The following is a 14357-nucleotide window of genomic DNA, read 5'->3' on the forward strand; positions in this document are numbered from 1 at the left end:
TAAAAAAATGATAAGCTGGTACATGTTTGTAAATCTTTGCATATCTGAAAGAGAAAGATGTTTTTCCAAGATATAATCCAATAAACTATCAGCCTTGTAAGGACAGAAATGGTATTATAATCTTTTTCTGTTATGAAAAATAGTTTACCCCATAAGGCTACACTTGAATAGACATTCAATAAATATTTACTAATTGAACCAAATTATATAAATTACACAAGATTTAGTTTTACAGCCTTAATTACCCACACAATAATTCCATAAAAGCATAGATCCCCTGAAAAAAAAAGTCACTTTTAATGATAAAGACAACCACAATAGAAAGCCTATTTTTAAAAATCATATGCATCTCCTGGGAAAATTCCTAGATTTCCCTAAGGTTAACTGAGATTTTTCCAGAAATGTGATGTCTGAGGCCCCACCCCTCATCCTTCGGTACCACGGCTTTTACATGGTATTACCATTTGGTTTAGATTCATAGCTAGACCATTGGGCATGTGGCAGGATGGCGCATCTTATTCTGAAGAGAGAAAAGTCTGTCTATGCTGATGGAAAAGGGCAAAGAGAGATTGCTTCAAGAGCCAAACACTGACTCAGCTCTGACAGTCCCCCATTCTCCTCTTAGCTCTCTTCCCCTTTTGCTCTCTTTACACCATGATTTATTAGGAAGTTGCTAATAAGGAAATTGGCACATCTTTTTGACTATAGTTTCAACCACCCATTACAGCATCCTAAGGGAATATGTGTCCATTTTAAATAGAAAAACTAAAGAAATTGTTGGGAAGTTTTAAGGACAAAACCCCTTCTCAAATGATCTCAGTACCTGCTTCAAGACTCCAAGTCAATTTGTAATGTAGGCCTGCGTTAGGGACAGAGGGCCTACACCAATTTGCTAGAAGCTGGCAATGACTCAGCAATGTGAAAATCATGAATGTCCCTGATTTTCTATCTGTTAAGTAGAAAATATTTTCTAACCAAATTTGGTGGAAAATGCATGCCAAAAATCTCCCTTACTAAAATAAAGGAGAGACACAAACTTACATGGACCAGAAGACTAGAAGAATCTTTAGGTATAGAAGTTACTGCCATAGTAAGTGGGAGTTAGGATCAGCTGGCAAAGCCATTACAGGGGCAGAGACCATGACCATTGTTATGGGAACTCTTCCCGTGCCGGACGGACATCAAGAGCGAAGAGGTTTCCCATTCTCACATGGAGAGGAGCTGATGAAAATGGAGTGGTGCATTGTGTTCAATTGTGAAATGAGGCAGATGGCTGAACTGAATTTTTTTCACAGGAAAAAAATATATCAGAAACATATAGATGAGTCCCCTATTATTTTCAAAAAGTACAACCAAATGTTTCAACCTTAATAAATGGAACAGCCTGCTCATCTGTGTAGGTGATCTGTCACTGTCTTGCAGGTTTCAGCTAAATATGGCTACATACGCTTTCCACCATTCCCATTGCCACACATTGTTGGCAAATGTCTCCATCACTTAGGGCTAGGAACTGTAAAATCAGAACACATTCCTATCTACCAGAGAGAATATTTTCAATCAGCCAACAGTTTCATAGCAGCACAGACTGCTATTTCCATGACAAGAAGCCAGCAAGAACCAGGGGAAAATTCTAGGTGAATGACTTGAAATTGGACAATGGAGGTCAAAATTAGCCAAGTTTCTCTCAGGCTTATACTCTTATATACATAAATTATAAACGCGATTAGCAAAGCCTTGTTTTACTTCATTTTAAAGGTGGCAGTTGAGCACTAAGGGATGGACAAGCAAAATTAAAAGGGAAGGAAGATTTTTTTTGAGAACCGAATACATGATGATCCATTAAACTGAACCACTCAGTCTACTTCCTTTCAGTGGTCAGTTCAGTTATGTCTCATATTTTTGTTGAGGAAAGACAATGGGAGGGCTAAAAGACAAGGAATTCTTTAAAAGGCTACATCCTGTTATCAGGTGACCAAGAAACCCACAGAGATTGTTGCTGTTAAGTATTCCAAATAAAACTCATTAGTTTTATCTACACTGGCCATCAAGGTAAACTCAATCTCTGATAATGGACAATGGTGCAAGAGCCATCGTTTCTTCCTGAAGTCCAATCATTTCATGTAACATGACTCAAATTTATTGAGCATCATTGTTGATTAGCAAAGTCTCGCTGAAGTTACACCCACATTCCGAGTGATCAAAGAACAGTGAAATTGTGTACATAATCCTTCTCTTTCAAAATAGATCAGTGTTGAGGGAAGAATATTATCAAGGGCCACAGGAGATGAAAACGTAATTCCTACTGATAAAATTAGCGGTTTCTGGGCAGTCTGTTCTAAGCACAGCCCTCTCAATGTCTCCTTATCTGGGTTACTTTCACCTGCTTTTGTTTTTGTTTTCAGAAATGCTCCTCCTATACTCAGGAGGGCCTCCCAGGCTTCACCTATGTGAGGAAGGAAGATGAAACTGCCCCAAAGGGCCTTGACAATGGGGCTTGGCACTATTTTTTGCTCACATGTTCAACACTTTCACAGGCACAACAAAGAAACTGCTTGAAGCCTAATACCTTAGATTCAGCCTCATACCGAAGAACTTTTATTTATTTATTAATTTTTTTAAGCTAAAATGTTATCGAAAACAAAATTTTCTCAACTAGCTGCTTCAGAACAATATACTGCATTATGAAGCTCCGTACATTTTCAATGTTTCTGAAATCCCGACAGGACAAAGTCAGTCCCCCAGTTTTTCCTTGACTTTTGAAATTGAAACCGTTTCCTTCCTCTTCCAGGCTCTTCCGTATCAGCACCGGGCTGTTAGATGGAAGGTGCCATGCGAAAAGTGCATGAGAAGTGAGCGTGGAAAATGCACAAATGGAATGCCCGTGGGGCTGAGGACGGCAGCCATCGAGCGAAGGCTCTTCCGTCTGCTTCTGCAGTGCCGCTGGGGCAGCCCGCCGGCCTGCGCCAGGCCAGGCCGCCCCGAAACGGCAGGACGAAGGGCTGTACAATGGGTCCCCTTGAATCATGCTACTAAAAAAAGGTGCGACGAGAAACAAGTCCCTGTGCATTCTTAGTCATAACTGTAGGCAGAAGAACCCACATGATTCCTCCCTTTGGTATTAAATAACAGTTTTAAAAAGCTTTTCAGAAACAAAGCAAATACATGGTGGGACTGGAAATGTTGGCCATCCCAGGCTAGTTGTCCACTGAATAAGTCTCATCCCTAGTCATAAATAAATAATCTCTGTCCTGGTCTGACTTCCACGCCAGGATCAATATTTCTTAACATCTTACTTATTTTATTACTGCTTTTGGTTTTCTGGGACTGATTGAAAGTTGCTCAGAGGAAATCTTTGGTTTTGCTTAAGTGTCCATGACATTTAATCATGACTTTCCTTGCAGTTTAATTCCAAGCAGTCAATCAGTTAATCCACTTCGATTGATTCTGGGCTCTCGGTTATTGGCTTGCACTCATTGGGCATCCGCTGGTGCCGGCTCAGCTGGGTGGCTTGCGTGAAGCTCCTCTCACACCTCTCGCACCTGGTGGAGGCAAGAGAGAAAATTGAGACCAGGGAGCAAGGCCTGCAGGGTGATGGGCTTCCTCTCATCCTGCCTAATCAGAACAGACACTCCAAAGTGGCTTCAGATTTTCCCGGCTCAAGAGGTTTAATTGGTGGCTCCTTCTAAGGCCTGGATGCCTGTGATGGGACAAAGCCCGTCTGATGCAGAACAGAGGAATCTGTCAATAGGCAGGGGGAAGGTGATTTCTCCAGAGAGCCCTGTCCTGCTACAGCTCTGATCACTGTCAGTTCAAATAGATAAAGAACAAAAAGAGATTTTTAGGAGTGAGCCATCAAAGCAGCAGCTTGTCTGCAGTTTTCTGCTCCGTAACCCCAAAAAGAAATTGATGACAAATAGAATTTCACCTGCTGCTAATTTAAAATCAGGAATTCTACTCCCCTCAGCACGGCAGCCAAGGAGCGATCATCTCTGAATTTGGAAACTAAAGGAAGCGATACATTAGTTTGCAGTGACTGTGTGAGGGAAAGGGATGCTTTTGTGCAAAAGTTAGTTATAGTTCCACAGCCTAACCAACTTAGGGTTAAAAAAATGTCTGTGGTAGGGTAGAAAAACCTGAAATAAACCAATTTTGTGTGGTTTAAGAAGTTCACCTCTCCAGAAAGTACAGCGAAAGAATGTACTTGTGGGCCATAATTAACGGCCCTTGTATCTGATGAGGAAAAAACTGGTTTCACACCTCAAGACTATCTTCTCTCCTTAACTTAAAAGCAAACAAAGAAGCAAACAAAAGATTGTAATCTAGAAACCCTGGAGCTGACCCATTTTCCACACAAGCTTGATGGCTTACCGACTTGATGGCTATTCAATCTATCACACACACACACACACACACACACACATTTATACTCACAAACTGTGGCAGCAAGCCATCATAGCTGGGCTGCCTGGGGCACTGGAAAAGCTCCCTTTGGGGCACGGCAGCCATTTCAACCGTCCCCTTAACTCCTCTCTTCAAAACTCTGAAGGAAAAGCTATTCGGGAGGGCTGCAGACTATGGTCCCTCTTTCAAATGCCACAACCTTTAGTCCCAGGTCTCTGCACTATTGGGACTGTGGCAAACACCATCACAAGAAAGTCTGAACTGCCCTATCATGTGCCATGTGTCTTGTTATCTAGTGAGCAGTCCTCACTCCTTTTTAGTAAATTATAGAAAGTCCCTTGCCACGGAATGGTTACCTATAAAAATAGAACACCCGTCCACTCTGGAGATTCTTGCATATTTTTGAATGCTGGGAGGCTAAGAGCTTGACTGTCACGCCTGGATTTTTCAGGGCTCTGGTGCCAGCTGAGTGTGTCAGGGTGAAGAAGTTGTGTTTCTTTGTCTTTCAGGGAATATTTTTAGCAGCCCATTCCACTGTTAAAAACTGCACTGTGATCTTGACAAATGTATAATGTCAGCTTTAATGTATCAGACCTATCAGCTCAATGAAAATAACTCAGAAGTATTGATCAGCTAATGATTTTTGGTGTATTCATTAACGTCCATGGGCAGCTCATCCCCTCTCCAGAGCTCCTGAAGTGCTGATGACATGTTAGTGCATTGCTGATTGTTTATTAGAAAACTGATTAGTTACTAGATTAGTGTGTCAAAATATACTACCTTTCACTGCTTGACAAACTTTAAAATTATTATATTCTCCTTTTTTTTTTTTTTGAATCTCTAGGATCAATTTCGACAAGAGTGAAATAGCTTGAACAATTATGAGAAATAACAATTTGCCTGAGCCACACTTGTGCACTTTCCATCTTGTAAATTAGAATATAAAGAATTCAAAAGTGGGAAGTTTAGTTCTTCAGAGAAGGCACAAGAGTATGTGTATATGTAATATTTAAATATCCAGATTGGACAGAGACTTTAAGAGGAGTTACATTTTTCTCAAGTGTTTGCCTAAAAGTCTCACAGATATTTACACTCATGGAATAATTTGTTGTAATAGAAAATTTATTAAGTTTGATCTATAGGTCAACTGAGATTATCACTGAAAAGCCATCTTTAGTGCCATCTGCTTACCAATGTGAGTAAAACACGTGGAACTGGCTACTAGTAATAATATCTATGTGGGTATTTACTGAGGAAGTGAAGAGAGCTAGATATAAAAATAATCTTTACATAAAGACCTCAGTTTTATGTTCACCATCTTTAATTTTAGAAAACTTTCCTTCAAAAGTTATTTCCATAGCTTAATAAGACTCTTCAGAAGGACAGACAATGCAAATACCCAGGTTCTGGCAGGTCAGAGCAGAACTTCAGCTGGGCTGGCATTTAATTAACCCTGAAGGGCAATCCCAGACAGGCGACTGGGCATCGGTACCTCTAAACCTGCACCTCATGCAGTGGAGCTGAATAAGCAGGGAAGAGAGATGCAGGTTATGAGCCGGGAGCAACGAAATGCTCTTGCACACAAGGTCTTCCTCATTTGTGATGACATCACAGCCTTGAAGGGAACCTCAGAGGAACAGTGAAGTAGAAAGTCATCCAAATATTTCAGTAAAGAGGAAGTCCCCAACTTTCTACCAGTGTGGGTATCTTAATTAGACTTGATTTCCTTTTAGATTTGAGATCATTCTTTACTTATTGTGATAGTTGACTGGATTATAGATACAGGGAGATTAACAATTACCATCTAAAACTGACAGAGACGAAAAACCACGTCAAGTTCTATTACACAGAAAACCTGCAAGCTTTCTTTCTGTTGCTCAATGGCCTATCACAAAATACTTATTGAAATGAACTAAACTACACAGGGATGTACTCAATGCATATTTACTGATGTGCTCTTCTTATTTGCTATGATTTTGTCTAGATCTTGTCAAAATATTAGATGCTTTTGGAAATATCCTTTGATTTTTTTTCATACGGAGCCAAGCTATCTTTACTTAAGGAAAAAACATAGAGATGAGTACGTTTCCCTGCTTCTAACAGATGAAGAGAAGAACCTCTTCTATGGAAAGTCCTGGTCTTCCCAGGCACAGAAGCCAAGCATCGAGCAGCTCACATGGATCCTCCCAGGCACGGTAGCCTCCCTGAAATCTTGAGATTACATTTAGAGAAGGAAATAGGGGTCCTCATTGCAAAAAATAAATTTTAACCACCAAATTCTTTCTTTCTTTTTCTTTCTTCCTTCCATCCTTCTTTTCTTCCTTCCCTTTTGTTTCTCCCTCCCTCCCACCCTTCCTTCCTTCCTTCCTTCCTTCCTTCCTTCCTTCCTTCCTTCCTTCCTTCCTTCCTTCCTTTTCTTCCTTTCTTCTTTTCACTAAAATAAAATGCTTGGCAGTTGCTGCTAAATGATGTCTTACTTCTGCTCCTTATTCTCCTTGACTTCCAGTCTCACAGTACAAACTGAAAGCCCAAACCTTTAATATGATCCTCAATATTTATTTTCATATGTGCTCCTTTATCTTGGAAATTCTAAATCTATAGCCAGGTTAGCTACCCCACAAGCCCATGATCTTCCTCAAGCTTGGGGGATGGAGTCTTTCAGTGGGATTTCAGCCAATCAGACTGTAAGTCAAAGCCTGGTATGGAATGTGGATCTCTTAATGACAGATCTTCTCAGCCTTCTCTGGATGATAAGCGTCTGGATCGACCTTCAAACACCACATCTCAGCACAGGGGTTTAGAAGTTGGGAAGACATGCCAGGCTCAGTCTTGCCCGGCCCCTGAGAATTCTGCGAAGGCATTCTGGACCCTGAGTGGGTGGGACAATTTGGGGACTGAGCCATTTGGGGCAACTATTTGGAAGCTGCCCAAGGTGTACAGTTTAGGGTTGTGCATCTTTACAAGATTCTTTTCTTTCTTTGCAACATTGTTTAGCCAATCCCCATTAGTTGAAGTAGTAAAATTAACTGTTGTGGTGAAACCCATTTTATTGACTAATCTGCACTAAAAGTTTTTTTTGAATGTTTGTTTTATAAACTCGTAAAAGGATATCTTCATAATATTTACAAATGTCCATGGGATGGATATGTATGAGCTATGGTTGGAAGCTTCCCAAAACTCCCCTGGGATAGTTCAACCCTGAACGATCTGGTTGTATACACTGAAGGATTTGGCTTTTCATTTCCTAGAAGATGTTTAAATCTTGCACTTATAAAATAAGTGTACATTCAGTTCTCCCCAGGAATACGTGTTTGCTAAGTTCAAAAAAATCCCTACAGCCTGTGGCTGGCTAATCTTAATAATAGTAGAAGCAGAAGGAACTGCAAAAAGGACCCACGGCCTTCAAAACACATAGAATCTAATCCAACCAACTCTGGTTTGCTTATTTTTTTTCCAGATGAAATTAGGTTATAGTCACCAAAAGCATACTGTTAGAAAGAGGGAAAAAAAGATATAATTGCTAAATTCCATAAAATATTAATCTGTTGAATTAAAAGTAAGTTAAAATGGCAACTCTATTGGAAACATGACAAAAACAGGATGTTAAAGGAAAAAAATTGAGTGGAGTCAACAAGGTTACACATAAGTAACACCTTAACATTAATAGAAATCTATTTCCCATTCTGACCCTGAAACCTCTTCAATTAATTACTAAAATCTATTTACACAGCAACAAGATAAAAATCAATCTGATCCCTGGCACTGTGTCTGTCTAGCTGCCCTCTCTAATCTAAGGGGCCAGAAGGCTCATCCTCCTGCATCTCTGCTTTGAAAAAACTCCCGTGCTCAAAAGCATGGGAAACATGCCATTGTCATCTTCCACATCCAGAGCAGTGGGAAAGCCAGAATCTGTGACCCCATTAGCCCACTGAAGGTCAGGCCTAAGGGTGATGACAAAGTCCACCGTGCAGGACACAAACACCTGCACTAAGGAACTCTAGGACTGTGCTAATCCACCTGGCCCTTAGGTTAGATTAGAAAAAGGTGCAGTCTATGGCCATGCTACCTGAATAGGCCTGATCCTATCTGATCTGGTAAAGCTAAGCAGGGTCAGGCCTGGCTAGTACTTGGATGGGAGACCACCTAGGAAAACCAGGTGCTGTAGGCATAAAATATAAAAAATAAGGGATTGTCAATTGACAAAGTCAATGCAATCTGTGAGGTCAACTAAGGATTGCCTCACCTAAAAACCTTAAAAAGAAAGAAAAGAAAAAAGTGACCCCTTTGGGCTATCACAGCCCCAGAGATCACCGTTTTCCTCACATTAGTGCAGGCTCCATTTTAGACCCTCTCTAGTCCCGTTAGCCAGATGCCTATATGCAGTGAACAATCTGTACCTACATACAAAGATGAAAATTAAAGCTTTTTATTATTAATATTATAAATATAAACCATATAGATAAGAATAATGAATAAAGGCAACTAAATCATCAGGACATGAGTGAAGATAACAGTATTTTATGAGCTCTGCCCTCCGCTGACAGATTTGGAGGCAGAGGTGTGCAGGACCCAGACCAGCAGGACTCTGCCACCTCGAGCTGAGCCTGGCCTCAGGCTGAGCACCACAGCAACAGCCACACCTGCAGATCCCGAGGGAAATGCATGGTTAATGAGGCTCTAGGAAGACTCCTCAGCTGAGACTGAGCAAGGGGGTTTGCCTCCTACTGCCTGAATCATTTCCTTTCTTGTTTGATGTAAGAGGGTTGAACAAAAAAGAGTCGATTACACAGCCGAGATGATCGACCAGTCACACACACTGGTTCACACTTCCAAGCCTTCTGTATGCTGTCGGGGCTACCAGAAATGCCTATTTCCTTTGTATGTCTAGAAAAACTACTAAGCCTTCAAATCACATCTTAGACATCCTCTCTCCCAGATAGCACCTCTGTGCTACAGTGAAACATCGTACATACATGTCTTACTGTTTTTCACTTTTGCACCTTTCACCACATATGGTCATATTTGTTTGCTGTTCACATAAACTATGAGGTCTTCAAAGGCTGGAGAACTGAGTCTCACCCACCTTTGTATCTCTTGTGTCTTCAGGGTGCCTAGTTCAAAAGAAGGTGCTCAATAAATATTTGCTGAATGAACGAACACGTCCATAAGTGAATAAGCGAGTGAATGCTCAGACCGTCTTGCATGATGCAGATGTCCACTGTTCTGATGACTGTGCCATATCCAGGAACGTACTCTCTTGCTCAGATGCCCTTACCTGGCCAAAGCCCTTGGAATTCAATTCTACCTCTTTCCACATTTCTTAAATCTTCAAAATCTCAAATGTGCCCTGTGTTTGGTTTTGTTTTTCTTTTTTCACCAACATGGTAATCCTGAGATCCAAAAGGCACACTGAGAAGTCACAAGTTGGCTGCTATCAGAGATTCAAACCTTTTTAAGACACAGGAAAGAGGAGAAGATCATTCACTGGAATCCTAAAGAGTTCAAGTTCCCCAAAAGATGTCCTAAATTGTGGCCACCTTGCTGGTCATGGGTTTGCTGATGGCCATTAGATGGTACTCTGAAACTAAGCTCCTAGCTCCAATTCTAAAAGCATAGATCGTTGGGAACTAGAAAGAATCTTAAAATGACTTACTCCCACTTCCTTATTTTACTGATGAGAAAACAGACCCAGAAAGGCTGTTTCATGTCCAAGATGGCACGGCTCAAGCCAGGATTAATGTACAGGTTCCCTGATTTCATTTTCCGTACATCAGCCACTATACAAAGTAGGTCTTTTTGCAGCCTGGACACTGACCTTCCACAGAGCCTTCTCCACCAGCTGGCTGAGCTGGGCGGCACCGTGCTACCTCATCTTCTGGCTCTCCGAGAAGGCTAAGAGAAAGCAGGGGTGAAAGGTCGGCCACTACTTACTTGAAGGGCTTTTCTCCAGTGTGGGTTCGGATGTGGTTGTTGAGGGTGGTGGCCCCAGCAAAGGCGCGACCACAGTAGCCGCACTTGAAAGGCCGGTCACTGGAGTGAGTGACCACGTGGTTCCTCAGTTCTGAAGGCTGGGAAAAGGACTGGGAGCAGTGACCACATTGGTAAGGTCTGAAACAAATAAAGAAGCTCTCTGGTCATTATTTTCTATGTTAGCCAGCGGAAGTCAGCATCACGGGGCACAGGCCAAAACTTTTTGGTGACATTTTTGTTCTGCATGGAACTTCGGCCACTGGGTTCCCATCACTTGTTGCCACAGAAACAAAATTCACAGAGCTGCTGACACATTAATTCCCAAATGATTATTTTTTTCTGGTATCGCTCTTGCCATTTCAGGAACCCCAACTTTTTTGGTTCTAACCCCACCCCCTACAAATATTAGTGTATTTGTGGGGAGCATGGAGAGTACAGACTTGATTAAGCAGAATGGTACAAGAGAAAATACGTAATTTCCTCTCATAATTTCATGGCACCTGGAACTTTTAAAAGTGCTTTAAAATCAATTATCTAGTCTAATCTACAACAATCCCGTGAGGGAGGGAACGTGGTCCTTATTATCTCCACCAGTTTGAAAAACTGAAGATAAACTGTCCTCACAGGAAATAAGCTCTTGATGCCAAGGCCACTCTAGGCATTTAGACCTCACTCTAAGTGCCATGTAAACGTGCAGGAAAGTCGGCAGGCTGTAGGTGTGTGTTAATAAATACTAAACTGTCTTGGGATCTGTCTACAGCACAACCTCAACTTGGAGTCATCTGATATTACACAGACAAATAAATACAGGTGTGCACCTAGATTTATTTCTTTGTAAAATAAATCCTGAATTCTGCTTAGTCTCCCCCACCCCTGAATAATATTTATCCATTAGGCCTTTTTCTTGAACTTCTGCTCCCCCGTTTAATCTGGTAGCAGGCAATGATTTACAGTACCACAAAAATGACAGGATGTCACTGTGCTTGCAGAAGGATGACTGTGATGCAAAAACGAATGGAAGGAAGTTGTGACAAATATCTGATAATTAGCAAGATTATCAGAGAACATTCTTTCCAGCTCATGAGGAATAAATCGATTTTCGGTTTTCAAAAAATAGATTAAAATTCTATCTTCTCTACAAAAGTTCTGCTTACTTAAGCAGAATCTACTGGGTGAGGTAAAACCTGGGGAGTTTTTCCTGTTTGAAGCTATTTCACATCATTCTTTGACAGGGATCTAATTTGTTTATCTAAATTTTTGTTGGAAAAATTAAGAATCTGTCATGAGGGATATTAACAGCACTCCCTGGTTTGTGGCCAGACGTTTCTGGTTGCATTTAGAAAGCCAATGGTAAAAGCGAACTTAATTGCTCTACCTTTAACAAATGCATAAGAAACCAAAATGAGGGGCTAGGAGACAATGGTGACCGAGCATGTACAACAATTCAATTAAGTACGAAATAAAGTGTACCCTCTCATTTGTCAAGTGAGCTGCTTAATTGTGGCTACTTGCCTCACTGAACACAAATACTATTATTTTACCAGGCTTCAGCACACTGAGCACTGATCGTAGAATTTTTTAGCTTGATTAATAGTCCAGGATTGGTCAATAACTCAATACTATACAATTTTAATTACTTACATTTAGAAATCTATTTAACTGCTCTCAAACAGGTTTCAAAGAAATATATAAGAGTCCTTGATAAGGAGTTTATCAATCTTGACAAATTGCACATGCATTTTATTATAATTATTAAATAATGTTTTGAAAGCCATTAAAATTATATGTAGATGAAAATGTCCTCCTGCTGAATTTGTTCTTTGTAGTAACCGTTAACCTTACAGAGATCCTCAAGAAATCATTCTCAGGAGTTATCATTCTCCTAAATGTTATTGAAGGGTACAAACAAAATAATATATTAATATATGCTATATCCACTGACAATTGATTTTTATAATAGTGAAGGGACCATTAACATTTATTAGCCTCTGGTTATCTATTTTTAATAGCTATCACAATAAACAATAAGCCACTAAATAAAACCAATTAATCTTTTCTCTTTTTTTCTAACTCTGATGTCAAAAGTTGGGATGATTTATTTCCTATAGTCAGAAGTCAATCCATCCTTTTTATGTTAATAGTCATGAAGATTTACACACAGAAGGGCAGAAATGACCACAGAGAGGCGTAGGTTGAATTCTTACACCAAGGTAAGACCAATGAAAGGCAAATAGGATTCTAACACATCACGCTTGCCCAGCACTGGCTTGAGAGGTGTTTGCTAGGTATCCAGTGACCTATGGCACAGCTGTTAAAAATTTTGCAAATTTAGCTTGACTGAATGGAAGGGTCCAGAACAGGGAAGATAGGAGAGGCGAGTCCTACTTCAGCCTCTGACAAGTCCCATTTAGCTGGGGGACTCGGACAAGTCTCTCAATTTCCCTGACTCTCTTTTCTCACCTCTCTGGACTGAAATAGGTGCTCTCCTGCATCCTGTCATGCTCTGTTGCTGCTTTCAGATGATCAATAAATGTGTGCTGCCTGAGGATACATCCAAGCACAGCCTCACGAGAGAGAGCATACACAATATAACTTCTACCACCTTCTATCATGTGTACTAGCCAGTTCCCTGTACGTAGAAATTTCTATGGGGTGTGTGTGTGTGTGTGTGTGTGTGTGTGTGTGTATGGACCATTTAAATTTCTTTTGTACACATTTGGGAATCAGAGCAACAAGAAAATCTAATATCAATATGTAAAAACAAACCTCATTTTAGTTGATCGCAGAAAACAAAGTGATGGCCCTTCATTCTTAGGTACTTTGGAGAATGAGATTTTAGGCCATAAGGTCACATTCTCCTTTGCAGAAGCTTATTTCATGCAGAATTTAGAACTAAAATGTGTATTCTACCTGCCACTATAATAACACATTATCTCTCAGCCTAAAAATTTATAAAAACTAGCCCTGAGGAAGCATAGATGTTATACTGCAAGTAGACAAGATTCTTCTTTTCCTGGATTGTCAGTATTTCCTAAAAAATGAATAAAGGGAAATGATCAAAAAGTAATTTTAATATTGATTATGTCCCAGGATTTCACCTAAGGACCTAGGAATACATTCGAGACAATGAAATCTTCAAGCCCAAGAGCAGGGCTTAGAAACCTCAAACATCACAACTTCTTTTGGGACAACTGGACACAGGGGTTAAGACTCTCTATGCATGCTTCTATGAGCACACTCTGACACCTCACCTCCTAATTTACTGCTGAGGGGTGTCGGAGACACAGAATTAACTGGCATTACTCAGCTTTTTATTCTGATGACTAACATTCCCATCAACTTTTCAAATGTCTAGACAAAGGTAGGACTTAATTTATTAAACTTTTGGATATAATCAAGTTTAACCCCTTTGGTGCATCATACCAGAAGAAGCAGGGAGGACTGACATCATCAAGTGCTGCGGTCAGCTTTACTCTTTCCATAACCTCCTATCATTGAAAACTTAAATGGGAATCTCTTTACTAAAGCACCTTGATTCTTCCCAAGCCATCACACACAGACAGCACTTTATTATTTTCAAAACAAACACAACGAACATTCTTACAAAGACATAATATCTCACAACCAGAAGAAGCTTATGGCTTTACTACTTAAGACATCTAGCAGTGTGTCCAACGATGGAATGTTCTATATCTACGCTGTCCGATGTGGGTGCCACCTGCCACGTGAGGCTGTTAATACACTTGAAATGTGGCTAGGGAAACTGGAAACTAAAGCATTATTTGACTTAATTTTGGTCAATTTTAATTTTAACACCCTAGTATGACTAGTTTCCACAGAAATATCAAGCTTCACAAAAAACTAGACGGTGCTTCATACTAATGAAATAACTAAAAAGCAGACAAAGCCTGGGTCAATTTAGTTAGCACATATCAATGCTGGTAAATGTTTAAGCAGAAAGAAAGCAGCGAGACAATTTTGCACAT

At 40.4% G+C, this 14357-nt stretch overlaps 1 protein-coding gene across 1 annotated transcript in view; it reads right to left on the reverse strand.

The window, feature by feature from the left end:
- Positions 1-373: 373 nt before the first annotated feature.
- PRDM6 (PR/SET domain 6) overlaps positions 374-14357 on the reverse strand; it is a 97132-nt gene continuing 83148 nt past the window's right edge. The window contains exons 7-8 of the mRNA XM_016145290.2: positions 10333-10509; positions 374-3539 (exon numbers count right to left, since the gene is read on the reverse strand). Of these exons, the coding sequence (XP_016000776.2) occupies positions 3425-3539; positions 10333-10509 (292 nt within the window). The 3' untranslated portion in view covers positions 374-3424. The remainder of the gene's footprint in view (positions 3540-10332; positions 10510-14357) is intronic.

This window comes from Rousettus aegyptiacus, unplaced genomic scaffold (assembly GCF_014176215.1).
Source record: "Rousettus aegyptiacus isolate mRouAeg1 unplaced genomic scaffold, mRouAeg1.p scaffold_m13_p_8, whole genome shotgun sequence".
NCBI lineage: Eukaryota > Metazoa > Chordata > Mammalia > Chiroptera > Pteropodidae > Rousettus > Rousettus aegyptiacus.